The 21,072-nt window shown below is 38.5% G+C and overlaps 2 protein-coding genes across 2 annotated transcripts; both read left to right on the top strand.

The window, feature by feature from the left end:
• Positions 1–703: 703 nt before the first annotated feature.
• Positions 704–6,560, top strand: LOC116689493 (vesicle-associated membrane protein 8-like). The gene is made up of 3 exons (XM_032516047.1): positions 704–733; positions 2,510–2,668; positions 5,606–6,560. Exons 1-3 carry the CDS (start codon positions 731–733, stop codon positions 5,789–5,791), a joined length of 348 nt encoding a protein of 115 aa, XP_032371938.1. The 5' UTR covers positions 704–730; the 3' UTR covers positions 5,792–6,560.
• A 7,060-nt stretch (positions 6,561–13,620) lies between these two features.
• On the top strand, positions 13,621–20,007 carry vamp5 (vesicle-associated membrane protein 5). Its single transcript, XM_032516048.1, has 3 exons — positions 13,621–13,885; positions 17,412–17,555; positions 19,333–20,007. The coding sequence occupies exons 1-3, from the start codon at positions 13,883–13,885 to the stop codon at positions 19,474–19,476; spliced, it is 291 nt and encodes a 96-aa protein (XP_032371939.1). The 5' UTR covers positions 13,621–13,882; the 3' UTR covers positions 19,477–20,007.
• The last annotated feature ends 1,065 nt before the right edge of the window (positions 20,008–21,072 follow it).

The following is a 21,072-nucleotide window of genomic DNA, read 5'->3' as shown; positions in this document are numbered from 1 at the left end:
TGCGACAAGTAAAAGTCCTGCATTGAAAATGTTACTGGATTTGTTACAGATGATTTTATCAGATCAAAATGACAGAGTTTCAGAAATACTAGAAAGTTCCATATAGATATCAACAACGCCCTAAACTCTGTTTAGTGGGAGACATGACACTTTGTAAGCATCTAACTCAGTAATTTCCAATATCTTGTATAATTGTGACACACCTCCACCAATGATTTATCCACTTCTTTTAACATCAGCTACACTGACATCGTCAAGGTTGTCCTTAATCCGACTTGCTGATCACGTTTGTCCGACAGCACGTCCAGTCTGTCCTCGCTCCCAGTCAGTTTTATTCCAGACAAGTGGATCCCTCTTTCAATCTCACTGTCATCACTATAACTTGAAATTTCTTCTCTTTTCTGTTTTTTTTCTCTCTCTGAGATTTCTTCCCGCTGATTCTGTCAAACTCATCTACCTCTAATTATGTTTCTGAAGTTCATTTGCGCTTTAAAGGTCCCTTGAAATTGTATGAATACTTGTGTGATGTGATTCCTGTTGGAACCAGTCAGTGAGGGTCAATACATTCGTATGATTTAATTGGATGGACTTTTTTTTGTTCCACTTACTAACAGATGACGTCACCTGGGAAGATTACCTGTTTTTCAGGAAGCCCAGGTAACCATGGGCTCTTTAAGTGCACTAGATATGTGACAGGCTTGGTACAAACACCGCGAGTGGCAAGACAGACATGGTAAGTAAGGCTGCAATTAATCATTATTTTCATTGTTGATTAAGCTGGTATTTTCTCCATTAATAGATTGGTTTTTTAGTCTATAAAATGTAAAAAAAATGTCGATTTGTGTTTTCCAAAGACAAAGATGGCGTCCTCAAATGACTTGTTTCATTCACAACTCAAAGATATTCAGTTGACTGTCACAGAGGAGAGAAAAAACTAGAAAATATTCCTTTTTTAAGAAGCTGGAATAAGAGAATTTGTCCTATTTTTCACCAAAAATTACTCAAACCGAATAAGCGATTATCAAAATAGTTTTGTTTAATAGTTGACAACTAATCAATTAATCTTGCAGCTTTAATGGTAAAGAATTAGTTGGATCATTTGTATAGGCTAAATTGTTTTATAAAGGTTAGAGAGAAAGAGACACAGAGTCTGTTATAGTAGTGAGGAAAAGGCACACCATGTCTGCAAAGTTTCCTTTTTTTAAATGACCAAGGACCAAGAGAGCATCATCTGTTTAATTTCCAATCGAAGTCGGTATTGTAACTAAAACGTCCCTAAACTGATTGATGTTGAATCAAATCTGAAATGTAATCGAATCGGGACCTTGTGAATCAGATTCGGTAAATCATAACTTTTGTGCTCATAAATCACACCTACGACTGTGTGAGCGGCCTTCACATCTGCATTCAATTTAAATTGGAAAAACAACAACAATCATTTTACATAATCTGATATGATTTGATGAGATATTGAAGGGCCTGATTGTGAATCATCTCCTATCTTCCTCAGATTGGGTTGGCATGTTTATTCACCGTGGTATCAGACAGAGAAGATCCATGAGTAAAGTTCGAGTCCCAGTAACAGTTCTGTCAAGGCTAGGCTGTGTTTCCAATCAGGGTTACAGGGAGGATTTTCCCTCAGTATAAAAAATACAAAATACATTTCTCAAAAAGATTATTTCAAATTTTCGGTGGCATGACAGCAAAAATCTGCAACCGTCATGTAACCAGGATGAAGGAGTTGAGGCTGTACACACACACATTCATAAGGATCAAGTATCAGGCTTGAATCAAAGAGGAATCCCAAGTTTTCTTGAGGTGTGTTGACTTAGAGGGATGAGAGCAGGCTGGATGAAACGTGCACAACGAAAGATTATCAGTGTATTGTAATGGTAACTGATATGGTAATGTAATGACTGAATAATAATGTAACTTGGTTACTGTACTTAAGTAGGATTTTCACATATCTGTACTTTGAAAAGTAAAGTTGCACTTTTACTATTGCTCCTACATTGCAAGTTAACGCACGCTCGGTTCCAGTTGGTGACGTAATGCCTGTTTGTGTCCAAGTACCAAAACTAGAGAAGAAGAGGAAGAAGCATAATAATGGATCAGCTTCTGCCTCCAACGATGACAGTGGTGAACTCGGTGAATGGGTGGGGGGTGATGATGAAGATAACGTTACACACCTGTGGCCGTATTCGAGAGAAATGTTTTCGTACGTTGGAGTGAAAGATTCTATTCTAGCAAACATCTAAATGGAAAATCTATTAGACATTACTTTCATAGAGTACAGCTATCTTAAAAATATTTTTTATCGTACAGTATGTATATCCACTACTACCATACAGGACCAACAGCACCAGTGACAGACTTTAGAATTTACAGGTGATTTTGAAATAGAATTGGTATTGGTTCAATTTAAAACACGGTTACGTACTTGCATGTAATGCTAATGACTAATTAAGTAACTAGCTAATTAACTTCTCTCGTACCCCACTCATTCCAGGAGCAGGGAGGAGTGGCAGCGCCACAGGACAAGATCCAGGCCTTAAGGGATCAGGTAGATGAAGTCAGAGACAAGATGAAGGAGAATATGGAACAAGTCATTGAACGTGGGGAGAAGGGGCTCGACCTGCTCGCCAAGGCAGAGGAAATGGAAAAAGGGGTTAGTCTTACAGTATATCCTTTTATTGTAATTTGTGCAAAAGTAGGTATTATTTAGTATTTTTATTCAAACACTGGCACTAATGCATACTTGGTGTAGTGTGCAGTTACAGCGGAATATGAGGTCAAGTAAAGAGGTTGTTAAACAATGACCTTAGTGTTCAGGTGCACCAGTACAACAAGTGGGGGCTGGGCAGTATTATTAGTATATTATATTATTACGACATTGATAAATGAGACTAGATATCATCTAAAATTTTGGACATCTTAAAGGTGCCCTGCCACATGTATTTCATTACTTTGTGGTAATGTCTGAAGTTCTACCATGGACTCTTTAACATTTTTTGCGGAATAAATGCCTTGGTTACCTTGTTTCAAGACATTCTAGGGTGGTATAGAAAGCCCGCAGGAAGACTCAGTTCCATTTGTGCCAGTTCTCATTAATATTCAAACAGCTAAGCTGCTTAACTCTGATTGGTTAACAGCTAGCCAATGGGTGCCTCGCTATCAGCATCCTTTACCCAGCACAACTGGGTGAGCTCATGAATAATAATGAGTTCAGGTAACATGACATCAGACTGACCAGCTGTTGTGATTGGTCTGATTTCTCCACTTATTTCTTTTCAGTAGCTAGAGCTGACAGAGGAGGTAGCAGTTCATTTTCACATAAAAAAAATAACACTAAAACGGTTTTGTGTGGCAGGGCACCTTTAATATAGGGAAATGACAAAAGTGGTGTCTTTTCCTGGTTTTTAAGGCTGCATTTCAGTAAAGTGATGTCATTTTCTGAACTTACCAGATTGACAAGGTATTTAATTATTTGCCTTTACGCAGATATTATATCCAGATTATTGGTGATTATTTATCAAAACTCTTATTGTGTTAATACTTTGTAAAAGCACAAATAGTCAACCCTATAATATTGAGGCAATATTTGGTCAAAATTATTGGGATATTTGATTTTTGCCATATTGCCCAGCTCCTCACCAAGTCAGTAGAAGCCAGGCCATATTGAGGAAGTTACAGTGACAGAACACAAACGAATGTGACTAAGTGTGGCCTTTCTCTTGCTCTGATGCAAACTTTAAATGAAGCCCTTTTTAGTGAGGCATTGTTCCTGCTCCACCTCTTTAGGTGATTACGCTCGTTAACCCAACACCTTTTGTCTGAGGTTCAAATGCCTCACTGCGCAGGCTGCATTGCTCATCACAGGGAGTGACCGCTTTCTGTGAAGTCCACAACTTGTCATTCTAGTTTTCTTATTCCTGAAAATGTGTCAGTAAATGCTTGTTATTATTACAGCACCTACCGTACAACTTGTAAAGCACCTGTTGGAAACGTACTCCCGCTACCTCAGGCTGACATTTACGTTAATCATAGCCTTAGACTGTAAAAATGGAGGACTTAGTATACGTGACATCACCCATTGGCTTGTGAAGTGCCGTCTTGAAGCATTGGGTTTAATGATACGAGATCGCCATCTTGTTTTTTTCAACCAGATGTGATGTTTTCTGACGAGAGGTTGCAGCTGGGCAGGTTGACGCGGCTAGGACCGTGTTGCTGATGGTTGCACATGGTGCTGCGCTAAGCTAAATGTAGTCTATATCCAAGAAATTCCACCGGAATACGCTCTTTTCACCCGGATACTTTGCGGGACTATGGGTGGAAACTAGTAATTTGCTGTAACCTGGCACCAGACATCTAGTAATGTTTTTTGTGCACTGTCCCTGTTCAAATAAATAAATTACAATTACAATTGGCTTTCTACTCCGGTAGATTTCTGAGGACTATGGTTAACTGCTCCTCAGATCTCTGCAGGGTAAATCCAGACAGCTAGCCAGACCATCTGTCCAATCTGAGTTTTCTGTTTCACGACTAAAACAACTTTTGAACATACACATGTTCCACCAAAACAAGTTCCTTCCTGAAACTACTTTGCAGCGGCACCGTGGCTCTGTTGGGGACAATTGTGAAATGCCAATTAACCACAGCAAATTTTTCTCCCATCCCAGAATGCTGTGTGGACTAGCCAGACCCTCCTCTGCAGCGCTGTGGAGGAAGGTCTGGCAAAGCGAGACTAGACTAAATGTTAAAGGGAGAAGAGTTGCCAACTCTTTTCAAGTGAGTCACCCAGTGTGACAGTTTCTTTCCTTAACACCAGCTAACGCTAGAGGTAGCTAGCTAGCTTAGTTGGCATAACACTAAAGAAGACATTTTTAGGCAAGCAAATGTTCCAATTACCTTTTTGATGAAGTGAAAACACAAAGTGAGAGAGTTAAAGTTTAATACAAAAACACGCACAACACCCAAAAACAAGTTCAAAGCTATTTTAATACCTGTTAGTACATAGGGGCAGGGCCATGGTTAGCATTGCTAACCCTCTGTCCTGCTTTGTCGTCTTAGTGTAAATGAATGGGACCATCATTTACAAAATGAACATCATGCTGTATTGAAGAATTTTTTTTTATTGAGGTAATTAATCAAATGATAAGTAGGGTCGTTTTCCCATAGACTTCCACTTTTTTTGCAACCAGTGGGGTCGCCCCCTGCTGGAAATCAGATAAAATGTCGGTTTATGGCACTTCCACAATTGCTAAATTTTTCAGGCCCGGAAGCTTCATGGGTTATTTTTACTAGTCTATGTATAGGCCTACTATGTGACATTATTAATGGCACACAAGTGTTTGCAAGCCAACATCTAAAAAAGTCTGTGACCATATGCTTTTGGTTTCAATGTTGGTGTAGTGTTTTCTGTTGCTAGGTAAAAAAAGGGCAATACATACAAAGTGTTTCAGGTAGTGTTAGAGGATGGAACTAATGAGCTATCAGGGACACATTGATGAGTTGGCGGTCTGTTTTTCTTAAGTGGACCAGTGTGTCAGGAAGACAAACGTGTTGCTTCATTGTAATGTATTGTCTCGTCTCCCTCCCTTCTCAGGCTCAGCACTTAACGCAAACGACTCGGAAAGTGGCTCGCACCTACTGGTGGAAGAACGTCAAGATGATCGTGGTCGTCGTGGTGATCGTCCTCATCATCGTGCTCATCATCATCCTGCTGGCCACCGGAGTCATCCCTGTCAGTTCCTCTACGCCTCCTGTAGTTCTTCCCACCAACAAGCCATAAGAGATGCACACACACACACACACACACACACACACAATGTACATACAGTCATAAACAAACCCATTCTTATTGCACATTATACAAAGTAATATATAGACTAAAGTCAACAACTGCTGTCTGGTGAAACCTTTATTACTTCTAAGTTAGTTTCCACTGGTTAAGGTCTTACTTTCATTAGAATTCAACAACTTCCTGCTTTTGGTTTAAGGAACTTGATTGGCACATGTGCCTTTTGAGACCCTTAAACACAATTTAAGCGTAGCTTTTTTTTTAAATGTTGTGAGAAATTAAAAAAAAGTGTCTGGAAGGTCCTAGGACTGTCCCTGTTCTCATAGGATGCGTCATATCACCACGTTTAGTCACTCCTATCATCAAGCCATTAGACACACACACACTCTCTATACATACGTAATAATTCCTATACAAACAAATTCCTGTTACAAAGTTTACAAAGTACTACTCATTTTGCATACTAATCCAAAGTAAATCAGGCAATCTAGAAAAAATTCATCAGTGGCAATCTATTAAAATGATCAGTTGGTCACAATGCAGTCTGCACGGAAGGCTCTGGTGTATAGAAAGTGTGTCCCTCTGGTGGTCTCCAGCTTGGGGATCCAAGTGTACAAGGGTTCACAGACACTGGTAAGTGGCCCTTCAGTAGGCCTAAGTAGTTTTGGGGTTTTTAATGAATTCTACATGCAGCAATACCACTGGCCAAGCAGTCGGCCCGTTCCAAACAGGAACATTTTCAACGGGCGCTGTACTAGTTTGTTTTAAAAAAAAAAATGTAATTGTTAAATTCAACTAGCAATTATTGTACTTTAACAGAATACTCTTCAAAATCTGTGTGTATTTATTATCTGTTTGTAAGTATTGTTGTTCAACAACGTTATCTTATATCATACATTTTCACCTAATGCATAATATATTTGTTTTTAATTAAATATGGTCAAAGGCCATTGAAAGCTGGATGGGATTTTTTTACGTGATTCTTGAGCACTGTAGTCCCAATTCAATTTGTTTTTTTTCACACACTCATGCTGAGCTAATCCATGCTGTGTGAGACCAAGATCATTTTCAGTTCTCTCAAAAAGTCCCACTGTGGTGTTTTTCTTTTCCATAAGCAGATTTCACAAGGGTATTTTTTTTGACACGTGTTATTTAAGAGTTTCAAACATCTGGTATTTTATAAATATTACAGTTTTTTTTACTTCTGTTGCTGTTTGTTGAACTGCCACAAGATGGAGACAGGGAGGACGACTGATCTGAAATTTGAGGATGGCAGATCGGAGGGGATTCCCCGCAGCTTCTCTGCTGGTTCAGACAAGAGCCGCCCTGGGTGTAACTATGCAGGGCATTATGACACACTGTCTCACACTTTTGGTTTCAGTTCAGTTTATTCCCAGGCTTTACTAATACAAATACAACAAACCATTTTAAAATCCGTAATCAGCTCACTGAAAAGGACATTCAATTTAGTAAACAAAACAAAAGTGGGTCACACTGGTTGAAGTACTGTGAAGAATGCAGTAGGGAAGAGAGGGTGGTATACTGTTACTGTACTATAGATACCTCCACTGTGGTCTGTTTTCAAATAAGGATAGAACTTTAGGGTCCATCATCTATCACAAATATGTTGGTTGTTTTTATAAAATATTTCTTAACTCTATTTTTTGTGTATTTCCATCAAACATATCAAACATCCCAAAGTGCATTTAAACCAACAGCGCATTCTCATGAACGGGTTTGTTTTAGACACCAGAAAGACTAGTTAAGATTAGAAAAAAGATAGCGGTTTGAATTTCCCTGGATCAATCCTGAATTAAATGTATGTGTTTTCCCCAGGACACAAACTAGAGCTAGACAATACATTGTTGTTGATATTGTGGCAATATTGGAGTGTTGACTATTGGTGCTTTCATAAAATATTGACACAATGAGATGTGATAATTGGGATACAATAACTAAGTGGGTAGGGTGCCCAGATAGTTAAGTTGGTGGGCGGGCGGCCATGTATAGAGGATGCTTGCTCGACTTTGACCTTTGGCCCTTTACTGCATGTCATTCCCCTTCTCTCAACCTTAAATGACTTCATCTGTCCTTTCAAAAATAAAGGCCCAAAAAATAATCTTTAAAAAAACAAAACCATAACTAAGTGAGTAAAGGCAAATAATAAAAGTAAATCTGGTAACTTTAGGAAATTGCATCACTTTACTGTAACGCAGCCTTAAAAACCACAAAAAGACAACACTTGTGGCACATCACTATATTGCGATATCCAAAATTCACGAGCCTCATATATCGATATCCATAATATCCATAATATCCATATATTGGCCAGCCCTAACGCAAACCACTTCCTCGCTTGAAAGCCCTGAAAACCAGTGCGTTCTTATAAAGCAGCGGTCAATGTGTTGCATACAGTTATCAATATGATTTCAATACAACAAAACGAAAAGCACCATAATTTGTAGGTTTACCTACAAATAACAGTGCTTTACTTTTTGTAGCTGGTTCATTAGAACAGACTGAAATCAAACAACCTGCATAAGGAATACAAAGTAAAGCAAAACTAAAATCCAGGCAGACGGAACAAGTCGTAACAGGCCTACCTCTCCTGTTGATTCAACCCCAGTAAACCTCTATGTTCCCATCCGGATGAATGCACTGTTTTGTCAACAAGCGGTGACTAAAATTTCAGTGTTTTACCCCCATGACAAAAGCCCAGACGAGTTTTTGGAACAACAGCCTCTTAGACAAACCAAATCCACTGAAAGCCCATTTGTTGCTGATGGGAAATCGGCCTGGACTCAGACTGTTGCAGTCATGAGGATGTGAGTCTACCATCCATGGACGAGTGTCAGACAATGATGCAAAGGGAGGGTAATCAGCATGCTGAATATGGCCTTTGTATTTGGTCATTCCCGAAGGAAGACTTTTGTTGGCCGGGTCTCTAGCCTCTGCAACTCTGACCTGACAAAACTGCATGTGCTTTGTCAGTCAGAAAAAATGGGAAATACTACATGATGTATTATGGTGATTATATGTTCACTTTGATGATATGATAGTAAAATGAATCCAAGGTATTTTAGAGGCAGATGCAAGTTCAACACTGACAGAGTTGCATTCAAGTTGCTGGTACTATTCAATCTTCTTAAGTAGGCTATATTTACTGTATTAAATCTATGACCATAATATGGCATCAGATATTAAGGAAACATGCTAAGTTAAATGTTTTATGACAACAATAAAGCCAGTATTTTTTCTTTGAAATTTCCATTCCATTCCAACCGCACATTTTGACACCCGACATGAACCATAAACACGCAAAAAAAACAACATGCTGCAGTTATGGCAGAGACAACTGAATTAACAGAGATAGACTCATTCTACCCAACCTTAAAAAACTCAGCATCTTTCTATACAGTTGCATGACCAGGGGCGTGGTCAATTTTGGAGATGCATTTGAATGATGGAGACAGCTTTGAAAAACATTTGATCCCAAAAAAAATAAAAATGGAGACAGCTTAGAGCCCAAAAGGACGCACAGTTGGCTAATTTCCTTCTGAACAGGTTAGCATTGAGCTTTACGCTAATTTATCATGGCTAGTAGGGATGGGCATTTCCAGTCATTTGAACACTTGAATGCTCGCTTTAGATAAAATATACTATACTGTATATATATATACTGTAATATATATTATATAATATATATATATATAATATATATATATATATAATATATATATATATATATATATATGTGTGTGTATAGTACTCACAAAAGAAAAATTAGACAGCCGGTGAAGTGATCCCGACTGGTGCTGGATAATGCTGCTGCTAACATATTACTTAATTTAGCCTACTATTAACATACTAGAATATACTATACTCTATACTATACTATAGTATAGAGCTACAACATAGTAAATTATACCAATGGTTCCCAACTTTTTTGGTCTGAGGTAACCCCACAGCCCTGATGAACTTGACCTTCATTGATTTCCAATGTATGTTCTAAACGTATAACAATACTTGTTACAAAAAAGTGGGTATTGTTTTTGTCATACAATTGAACTGTCAATATTAAGGTTGGTTTGGTCAGCAATCATACTACTAGCCTTCTAGGCTACCACTACTTGGAGTGAAGCTGAATGTTTCAACCATTTAACCATTACTTTAAGCTAACTATTTCAACTGTTTGCTAACTATTTCAACTTTAACCCTTAAGTAAACAGGTCAAATTTGACCTGGGGACAACACAATATTACTTTTAGACAGCTATTTAAACTGTTAATCAACTATTTTAGTTGTTAAACTATTTTAACTGTTAGCGAACTCAGCTGTTAGCTAGCTATTTTAACTGTTAGCTAACTCAGCTGTTAGCTAGCTATTTTAACTGTTAGCTAACTCAGCTGTTAGCTAGCTATTTTAACTGTTAGCTAACTCAGCTGTTAGCTAACTATTTAACTGTTAGCTAAGATTTTAACTTTAAGTCAGTACTTTTAGCTGACTATTTCAACTTTTAGCTATATTTGGATGGATGGATAAATCTATGGATGGATGAATGTACAATGTAGTGAAAGTACTATAAAGTAGTGTAACTAATGTGTACAAGACTGTTTCCTGCTTCCCGTTTGATAACAGCACATTATCAGTAGATGTATTATTTAGATCAACATTATTTATTCAAGGACCATGAAGGAGTTTCTGGTCAGGGTGTTTTACATTTTTACAGGACACAACAGAATAAATAAAAGCTGAGAGAGTAGATTTGCACTCAATACCGTCTGCTTTAACTAATCAAAGTGCTTTGATTAGAAAAAGGTGTGAATCTCTGTCGGAGCCGACCTGGGCTCTAAACAAAAGGTCTCCCCTCGGTGAACAAGGAATGATGGTCATAAGGTCTGTGTTGGGAAAAGGTGAGGCTCTGAGTGCTTTATTCACATGGACCGCCACCTTTGTCTTTAGTGTTCCCTATTAAAAAGGCGTATCACTACTATCACATACTGTTAATAACTGCTCAGTGCAAAGCTATCAGTGAGGAGTATGGCTAATAATATGGATTTTAATACAGATTCTATAGATGTACATTTTCTAGACTTTGTCTGCATTTATTGTAGATAAAAGATAATTCCAACCAAATATCTGAATGGAAAATCCATTACACATTAGGATCACATACCTATTCCAGAGCACTGTAATCCATTTTATTTAGATCCATGCCCCCAATGTGCTCTGTCCTGTTAACATTTGCAAAGAAATAAGAACATCTTTTTCTAAGTTGAGTGAGAGTTAGTTAAGTCTATGGACATAAACACAGGACTTTGAGAGCTTAATACTATTACAGACAATAATATGTAATAATATGTACTGTATTTACAGGGCTTTAACAATACAGTGTGGGTATGTGGATCTAAACTAATGTTTTCTTTTATCCATCGCTTTCAATTTAACATTTAGATCTTTACAAAATTCAAATGAAGAAGGTGACATACCCCTTTAAGATTTTAGGAGGAAATGTATTAATTACCCTACTTCCTCTGTTTGATATTTCTCTACCTTTAAACGTCTCTGGTCTCCATTATTTCAGCTTTAGATCCTCTATTTGAACAAATGAAACCTTCATTCTGGCAACATCCTCTTTTTGCATGCTTTGATACAAGATTACAAAACATGAAGCACACATGAACTAGTGTTGTAAATTAATCATGCTGCAATTTCTAATGATATAGCATGTAGGTCATGATCTCTCAGTTATGTTTGGACATCTTCTGTAATCAGAGATAATGGGGTCTGCCTGATGGTGTTTTGTTTGGCGTATGACTCTCACTGAATGAAACAAAGGCTGTTGAAAAGAATTCAAATTGCCAGTGTGAGTGACGCAGTAAAGCTACAATGGAGTTGTGTTGTCTGTGCGACACACACACACACACACACACAACAGCAGCAGTCATGATTAAGAGCCTGTGTGGTCTCCAGTGACGTGCAGTTTTAGTAAATGATGACAAACCATCCTGCTTTAAGAGACCCCCGAGAGATATTTGGTCTCTTTGGGTCTTGGTGTGACCCAACACATGTCGAGACTTATGTGTAACTGTATGTAGCCTAACTGTAAGCCACAAATGAGTCTATTGCAAAACAATGGTGCCATTGTTGTCCGTTTAATTTAAAAAGAACTCCAGGTAAAGGACACCAAACCAAAACCCTAGGTCAAAAAGTACATGACCATAATAGTGCAATAAGGTCAATATAAATGTATGTTTTAGTGCCCCAGACACAACGTAAGTCCCTGTGGGGATATTATCTGCACACCACATATGTTTCTTAAGGGAGGACCAGCAGTCACTTTCCATCATGCACAGCCTGTAAAAAAAAAAGCAACACCCTTCAGTGACCAAACAGCACACAATGTTCTGCAGCAAGTCTGCAAAGGTCTGCTAGAAATGAAGTGGACTAGTCTAATTTTTATGACATGACAAAGATGTATAGAGAGGACAGGTCAGATGCGGCCAAACTCTCACTGAACGGAGTGGAGCGGAAAGGCATGTTTATGATGAATCTGTTGTGCAGTTCTCACTAGTTTTCCTGTTGGATGAAGGATATGAGACAATGGCACTATAAGATAAGATAAGATTACATTTTACTGACTGTTCACACAGAACATGTCCTTGCATCATCTGCTCCAGCAGTCATCTAGTAACATTAACAAACAGATGAGTGCTGCTGCATTTAGGTCCCCCCTGGTAATTTCAAAGACCAACTCCAGTACATAAGTATTATCAGCAAAATAGGCCCATACTTAAATATCAGAAGTAAAAAAAAAAAATGTTATTTTAGAATGCGAATTAAGTTAACTTTTACAAAATATGAATCAACTACTAAATTATTATGGATTAAGCTATACAGAAGTATATGAAGTAGTTGAAGATAGGTCCACCTTGACCAGCTGCACATTAATGCATCCATAAATGTGACCCAGTAATATTATGTAGAGGCTTTTATTCTGAAATGGGACATTCAGCATATTTTTATTGAGTGTAATCTGAGTACTTTTTCTACCTCTGTCAGTCACCAAAGCTGTCAAACTAATGTAGCTGGGGAAATGTAGCCTTTTTTTAGTTTTAACTACTTTCCTATCCTATCCTATTGATATGATGATAGCAAACAATGCACCATAATTAAAAAGGAAAAAAAAAAACATATAGTTATTGAATAAATCTTAACCTGAAAAAAACTGAAAACCTGTCAGTAGTAGGCCTAACTAGTAGCTATAGCTGTCAAATACATGTTTTGGAGTAAAAAAAAAAAAAAAATTACCCTAAAATGTCATGGAGTATAAGTATAAAGTAGCATAAAATAGTACAAATATCAAATAAAACAGCACTTGGGTAAATTAACCTTTGTGGACAACATACAATATTTACGTTATCTAAAGCTTTATCAATAATAGTTAAACAGTTGTACTTTTTTTATTTTTATTCACAATTTTTATATATTTTAAATTATTTGTTTTATTAATTTGTATCCTGTTATTTCATGTATATTCGGTACGTGTGCTGCTTCAACTCTGGAATTTCCCATTTGTTTGGAAAATAAAAATCGATCTATTCATCTTTGGTGTGGTAAATTAGGGGAAATCCGAATCATAACCTACTGTTTGGTCCCAGCCATTAGAGCCACTTACCAACTACCAACAAGTAGCCAAATCAGGGAAAGTCCGGACTTTACCGAGTCAACATGACGGTCACGTGATCACCTCATTGTAATTTTAGACTTTCCGGGAATACCTGAACGCATCATAGAGCCAGCGCAAAGTCCAACGGGCAGGACGGTAGATGTGAAAGTGACAGAGTCGAGCTCGCGCTGAAAACAAACGCGTGTGAAGAAAAAAATTAAAAAAATAAAAAAATTAAACAAGGAAATCGCGAAACGTTGCACGGACCAGTTTCGGGGTAAACTACAAGGTGGAACATTAAAACCACAGAGCTGGTATGCTGTGTTTCCTGTTACAACAGTAGGCTACACTTGAGTCGCACAGCTGTAAATGCATTGGATCGGGTGAGACAAACTGCAAGAGACGTGACAGACATGGTAAGTCAAAATAACTCTCCAATGGGCTAAAAACTGGGCTCATGACTTACAACTTCGATAAGAACAGAAAGAGAGAAGAGAGGGAACTTTAGTTTTTTATGTATATGACCCTTCATAATCAGCGGGCAAAGTCCCTTAAAACAGCCTAATAGTGAGTAAAGGGAATAGGTAACTTATAGCTGCTGTCAACTGATGTTTTCCATTTTAAATGAGGAGTATTACCCAGTAAATAACCAAACTGAGATTCAAATGCAGTTGTACTTAGTTGGAAACAGCATATGAGTTATGATATATGATGAGTATATCTGTACAGTGTTGATCTGGAGTAAGTAAAATCATGAAGGGAGTCTACCCAGGGTGAGTTTTTGAGCGTTAGGTGTGAAGAAAGAGCAGATAGGTGCATATGAAATAGCTTGCTCAAATAAAATACAAATGATGTTTTCTAGGTCCTTTCATGCATGTCTTATCTTTTCAAGATGAAGCCAGCTCATTAAGTCATGAATTAAGAATGCATTTTTGGCTGTCAAAAACAGCATGGGTGACTAATAACCTTCATACATGCTCTCCTTGAATGTTCTTGAACTTATCACATGATTTTACTATTGAGAGATATTACTAGCTAACAAGACATCCATTGTGTTCACATACAACACTGTAATAAGCAGGTCGTAACCTGATGTGTGTGAGCTTTCCCTGTATAATGCCAGGTATATTAATGCAGGCAGGAGTGAGGGAGCGAGGGAAGGAAGGAAGCAAGGAGGGGAACTGGAATGGGCAGCAGTTCCTGTGTGTCGCCAGCTGAATTTTAAACACAGACTATTGTTCAACTACTATTTGGACGGCCAAAGCCAAGATAACTGGGCTTTTAGGGCATCCATGAATCAGTATCCGCCAGGCATTGATACTACTTTTACTATTCTCAGCCTACAGAGGACTTGTACACATAGTGTCAGTTTGAACAGGAAATGAGACTGAATAATGAAATCAAGATGCAGAGGGCATACTTGTTTTGTTTTGTTCTATCTGTCGGTTTCCTGTTGCTGTCAACTTATGAGATGTCGGCTTCCTCTCATGGCGCCGAGGACAGCCGTGAACCTGTCAAGATACAATTTGCTTAGAGGTCAAACCACCCTCTAAATATCCTGCTCCTGGTTTCTCATCAATTTGTAGGTAACCCTGTTGTTGTTGTTTTTGCCCTTGGGTGCCGCCCTTTTCCTCCTGGCAGAGGATAGTGTAAACAGCTGCTGCTAGAATATATCCTTCATAATCTGGGAAAACCTGTCCTTCTTCTTTTTTAAAGTTTCATATATCGTTTCACTTTTTAGCTTTAGCCCCAGTGCCGAGTAAAGTACGTTTAATGTAAAAAACATGTCACACAGGACTGTGGCTGTGTTTATTAAACAGCCACAAGTCTGATCTCTATCAGGCAGACAAAGGTTGGATTATTTTCAGTTGGAAGCCTGTTTGGAATACAAGCTGTAAGATTTTTATTTGATTTCCCTTTTTTTTCAAGGAATAACAGATATGAGAATCTAATGTTAGAAAGGAACTAAAACAGTATTTACCAAACGGAGGTATTCATTAGCACAAAACACCAATCAGAGTACCTTCAACACTGCTATTGACTACATGGTCTCTAAGAACTCACAATACATATATATATTTAAAAAAACAATGGTTAAAATCAAAGCTGAGCTATCCTTATAAAAACTCCAAAAACACTGGATCCTTCATTTCCCATAATGCAATTAATAGCATCTTTTCATTAAACTCTCCCTGCCGGCCAAGTAAACGCCCACGACTTTTAAATCCCACGACCCCAGTTTGTAACGCAGGCCTGATGACATCATCAGGGGGGTTGTTCGGACTCCAGAGCCACGGAAGACAATAAATCATGAGTTCCCAGGTTGAATAGTACTCCAAATGAATACTACACTGACCTTTATGTGTACAATTGGTGGCATTGTGCAGAAAATATTTTCTAAATCTCAGAAAGACAAAAATATTGCGGCTAAATTTGTTTTAATCACATATTTTACAAAAAGGACTGTGGCAATAATGACATTCAAAGTCAGTAGGAACTCAATTTCAATGTCATCAAATATTAGAAATGCAAATCTGAATATTAAAGGTCCTATGACATGGTGCTCTTTGGATGCTTTTATATAGACCTTAGTGGTCCCCTAATACTGTATCTGAAGTCTCTTTTATATAGACCTTAGTGGTCCCCTAATACTGTATCTGAAGTCTCTTTAATGTAGACCTTAGTGGTCCCCTAATACTGTATCTAAAGTCTCTTTTATGTAGAGCTTAGTAGTCCCCTAATACTGTATCTGAAGTCTCTTTTATGTAGACCTTAGTAGTCCCCTAATACTGTATCTGAAGTCTCTTTTCCAAAATTCAGCCTTGGTGCAGAATTACAGCCACTAGAGCCAGTCCCACAATGAGCTTTCCTTAGTATGTGTCATATCTGAGTCTGAAGCTTTTGAGGAGGAGAGGGGGGGGGGGGCAAGGTGGAGGCTGGGGGTGTGGACTTGACCAACTGCCACTTTGCTCGTTTGAAAGCCATGATGTCTCTCTCTCATGGGTGGGCCAAATTCTCTGCGCGGGAAAAGAAAAGAAAGGGGGGGAGGTAACCTTTCCCCTTATGACATCATAAGGAGCAAGATTTCAGATCGGCCCATCTGAGCTTTCATTTTCTCAAAGGCAGAACAGGATACCCACTGCTTGGTTTACACCTATCGCCATTTCTAGCTACTGCGGGACCATAGGCAGGTTGGGGGTCGTACTGTATATTAATGTTTAAGAAAAACTTAAAAAATAAAAAATTTATTCCATAGGACCTTTAAAGGGTTATTTTTGTTTTTGTTTTTTCAACCTGGACGCTATTTCACCAATGCATTTTTGATGGATGTGAAAAATAATCTTTGAAATTGGTCCAGTATTGAGCAAGAACACAGGGACAGACCGCCACGAACCGAGCCGCAGTGTAATCAAACCACTGAAAATCTTTCAGATAACACCAGCCAATAATTTCTCTACTCCAAAACAACAAACTCCCTGAATGCCCTTCACCCGACTTATGTTCAAGATGACAAGTGGTGACCTCCTGAGATTGACAATGTTGTCTGACACTTTTAATAACTATCGGAGCCTGTCCGTGGCAAAAACAGTTACTTTAAGTCAACAACAAAAAATCACGGGCGCACAATTGCCCCATTAGGTTACATTGCACCCGAGTTTGTGGCGGCCTGGTCACTGTGTTTCTCGCTCAATACTGGACCAATTTCAACGATTTTTGTTCACATCAGTCTATTAGACAGAAATGCATGGGAGATAGGGTCCAGGTGGCAAAAAACTAATCAAACCAAACCAAAATCACCCTTAAAGTGAGGATTATTCCCAAGAAACAAAAACTGGCCCTGGATAAAGTTAGAGCACATAAGTCCCTGCCGTGTCCCAAATGACTGAGTGAATCCACATTAAGTCTCACTCTTTAACCATGCTGTGTGTGCTGTTTGGACAGGAGAATGGGAAGGACCGCCTGCAGCAGACCCAGGACGATGTGGAGGAGGTGAAGGTTATCATGTTGGACAACCTGAACAAAGTCGACGAGAGATCTGGAAAACTGGGAGAACTGGAGGACAGGACTGATGAGCTGCTTGCAAAGGTAACCAGGGGAAGATCCAAGAAGCTGTTTAAGTGGAAAATAATCATTACATAGCATCACACCCCACTATTTTAACTTTAGTGTTCTCTGTGGAAGTCTCTGGATTGAATGGATAATGTAAATTACTGGAGAAAATGGCACGCATGAAGTGTTTCCACAAGCGTCCAGGGGATTAAAACAAGGAAATGTCATAATTGATGTCTGTAAATACCCCATAGGTGGAGCTGTAGAGGAAAACAAATGTACAATTTACATCCTGATTGTGTTTTAAGGTGCTATTTATAGAAAGGCATTTCCTATTGTTTTCCTAAGATGAATGAAGCGAGCTGGTCCCTGGGTACGACAGAGTGAGTCCAGGACATGCCACGAGGCCAATGTCCATCCGGCATTGGACAAGCGGGTTACATGGTTCTCACATTGCCCCTTTGGTTAGTCTTACATCTTAAATCACACTGTTGAGCAGTTCTCAACTAAAAAACTAAGAAAGCGAACAGACAGACAACTCAACTGAAAGTTCAAGAACCACTTGGATACACTATGGGATAGTCTTGCATTGCCAGACTTCCACCGCGCTGCGGAAGGGGATCTGGCTAGTCCAGCGTGGGAGAGAAACATGCTCTGGTTTATTGGCATTTCTTTAAACCAATCCCAATTGACTTGGGTGGCGCTAAGCGCCGGACAGAGCCACGGTGCCACTGCAAAATAGCCTCGGGAAGGAACATAAAGACTATGAATTGCTTGGCCAGAAACATGACTCCAAATGAATGCTAATGTTGTATTTAGAGATGAAAATGGATGTTGAATGAAAATAAAATGATGGCTTAATGTGGGGTTAGGATATTGTCATAAACTGGTAAATATGATTAGTTTTTTTTCATCTTGGGCACGGATTATCACAAAGTGTATCCAAGGGCTCATTGACCTTATATATTTTTTGTTTTTTGTGACCAAAGTTTTTATTAAAAGATTACAATCAGTACGTGGAGACATGAGAATATGTCACAGGACAAACAAAAAAAAAGAAAGAAAGAGTGGAAGGAGGGAAACACAACAAAAACACGACAGCAAGAGCGACGTCCGCAAGCTCACAAACAACACACACAGAAATAAACATACACAAACACACACACACACACACACAAGCAGACAGACACACAGACAGAAACCAGATAAGGGACCAAATATGCGCAAAAAGAGGCAAGAAGGCCGCAGCACCAGCCTACAGCGTGGGCTTCAATGAGTCCGACATTTTTATTGTTTTATAGTTATTTATAGTTCTTTGAGAACTGCTCAACAGTGGGATGTAACATGGACCAAAGTCAGGTAGTAACTATTTGTGGTTACCCATTTCATATAACAATCCATTTGATAATTTGTTAATTAAGTTAACCATGGTGTCAAAAGCATGCCTGCTCACAATCCATGTTGTCACAAAGTGGATCCCTGTGTTCCACTGTGTACGACTAAAACCTCAGTTTGCTCTTTTAGTTCTAAGAAACAGTGTGAGGTAACACTGGCCAACGGGGCAACGTGGGAACTATGTGACCTCCAGACCCACTTACAGAAAGAGAAAGTACGGAAACAACTAAGAAATGTATACATTTGGATTGGTTATGTTTTCTTAATAAGCCTTTGGATGATTTAAATAAGTTAGTATGCAGGCGAATAAATTCATCCCATCTTTGCGTACAGTATGTTCTGTGTGTTCAAGACTATCAGACATTTAAAAGCAATGTAATGTAATGTAACATATTCTATTTGTGTATTTTCTCCCTAGTGTAAAACCTTTGAAAAGACCACCTACAAGGTGAAGCAAAAGAAAAGATGGGAGAACAAGAAGATGAAAGTGGTGTTTATTGGCATCGGAGTGGCAGCTGGACTTATCGTTCTTGGACTTATAATCTTTGCCATTGTTGGGTAAAGATAAAAGGTCCAGGAAAAGAGGAATGCAAACTATGGGACTCTAGCATTACGCCTAACTGCTCAGTCTGTGATATTTCTGTGTTTTAGGATATTTATGGGAGCTGTGGCCCCACTCTTTATTAATGTACGTCTTCAGTCGATATGGTACCATTGATTGCTTGGCTGCTTTTTTAAAATAACTTTTCAAAGGTCATGTCTCCGCTTGGGCATCACTTCACCACTTCATTTAAACCAAACATGATTAGGCTGTTGCTTTTGTACAATTTGTTTTTATATTCATTTGAAGACCACCGCTCAGAGGAACAGATAACTGGTGTCAGTGGTCGCCGAACTGACAGAATCCAATTCACCAATAAGTCAATCGATTATTCCAGTCAACTGTCAGCGCAAGAAGACAGAGGAAAAAAACAGAACAGATGTTAAACTTGGTGAATATATGCAGCTTCAAATTGGAAAGAATGAACTGATGTACATAAAATCTCATCTGTTAAAAATGAAATGTTGTCTGTATCATTAAAATGTGTTTAAAGTTGCAAAAGACTATCACATTTGTTGACTGAAATAAGATTTATCGAATTAGATGAATAAACTTCAAAAAGTTTAGGAATTCTCATCGATACTGGTTCTATTCATCAGTATGACGTGTGTAAGATGTGCATAGAAAACAGATTCATCTTTAGAACTTACATTTTTGTGTTATGTTTGTCAAATGATCAATCTGAAAACAAGTCTAACTCTGTGCACACACTTTGACTTCATACCAAAATCCAAACTACTAGCAACTGCATGTTATTTAATCTGTAGCCAATACCGCTCACATAGAAACAGTATTTAGAGCCTAAACGTTCTATATTGTTGTTTAGAAGCAAGAAGAAAAAGTGAGCCTGGAACTCTTTTAATTTAGTGCAGTTAATCTGCAGTGTCAGTAGAAAATACCGGAATGGACAGTGAGCCCTGCTGGTCAATGTGTGTACTGCAGATAAATATGCAGTACAGAGCAAAAACCCAGGTTCCAATTATCAGATATAAAGTGGGGAAAAAGTATTTGAACACCCTGCTATTTTGCAAGTTCTCCCACTTAGAAATCATGGAAATTGTTATCGTAGGTGCATGTCCACTGTGACAGACATAATTTAAAAAAAACAAATCCAGAAATCACAATGTATGAGTTTTTTAACTATGATACAGCTGCAAATAAGTATTTGAACACCTGTCTATCAGCTACTATTCTGACCCTCAAAGACCTGTTAGTTTGCCTTCAAAATGTCCACCTCCACTCCTTTTATTATCCTAAATTAGATGCACCAGTTTGAGGTTGTTAGCTGCATAAAGACACCTGTCCAACCCTTACAATCAGAAAAAAACAACTACTAACATGGCCAAGACCAAAGAGCTGTCCAAAGACACTAAAGACAAAATTGTACACCTCCACAAGGCTGGAAAGGGCTACGGGGAAATTGCCAAGCAGCTTGGGGAAAAAAGGTCCACTCAATCATTAGAAAATGGAAGAAGCTAAACATGACTATCAATCTCCCTCAAACTGGGGCTCCATGCAAGATCTTACCTCTTGGGGTCTCAATGATCCTAAGAAAGG

This window comes from Etheostoma spectabile, chromosome 5 (genome assembly GCF_008692095.1).
Source record: "Etheostoma spectabile isolate EspeVRDwgs_2016 chromosome 5, UIUC_Espe_1.0, whole genome shotgun sequence".
NCBI lineage: Eukaryota > Metazoa > Chordata > Actinopteri > Perciformes > Percidae > Etheostoma > Etheostoma spectabile.
Note: the sequence above shows the minus strand (reverse complement) of the source record. Positions and strands in the feature narration are given on the sequence as shown.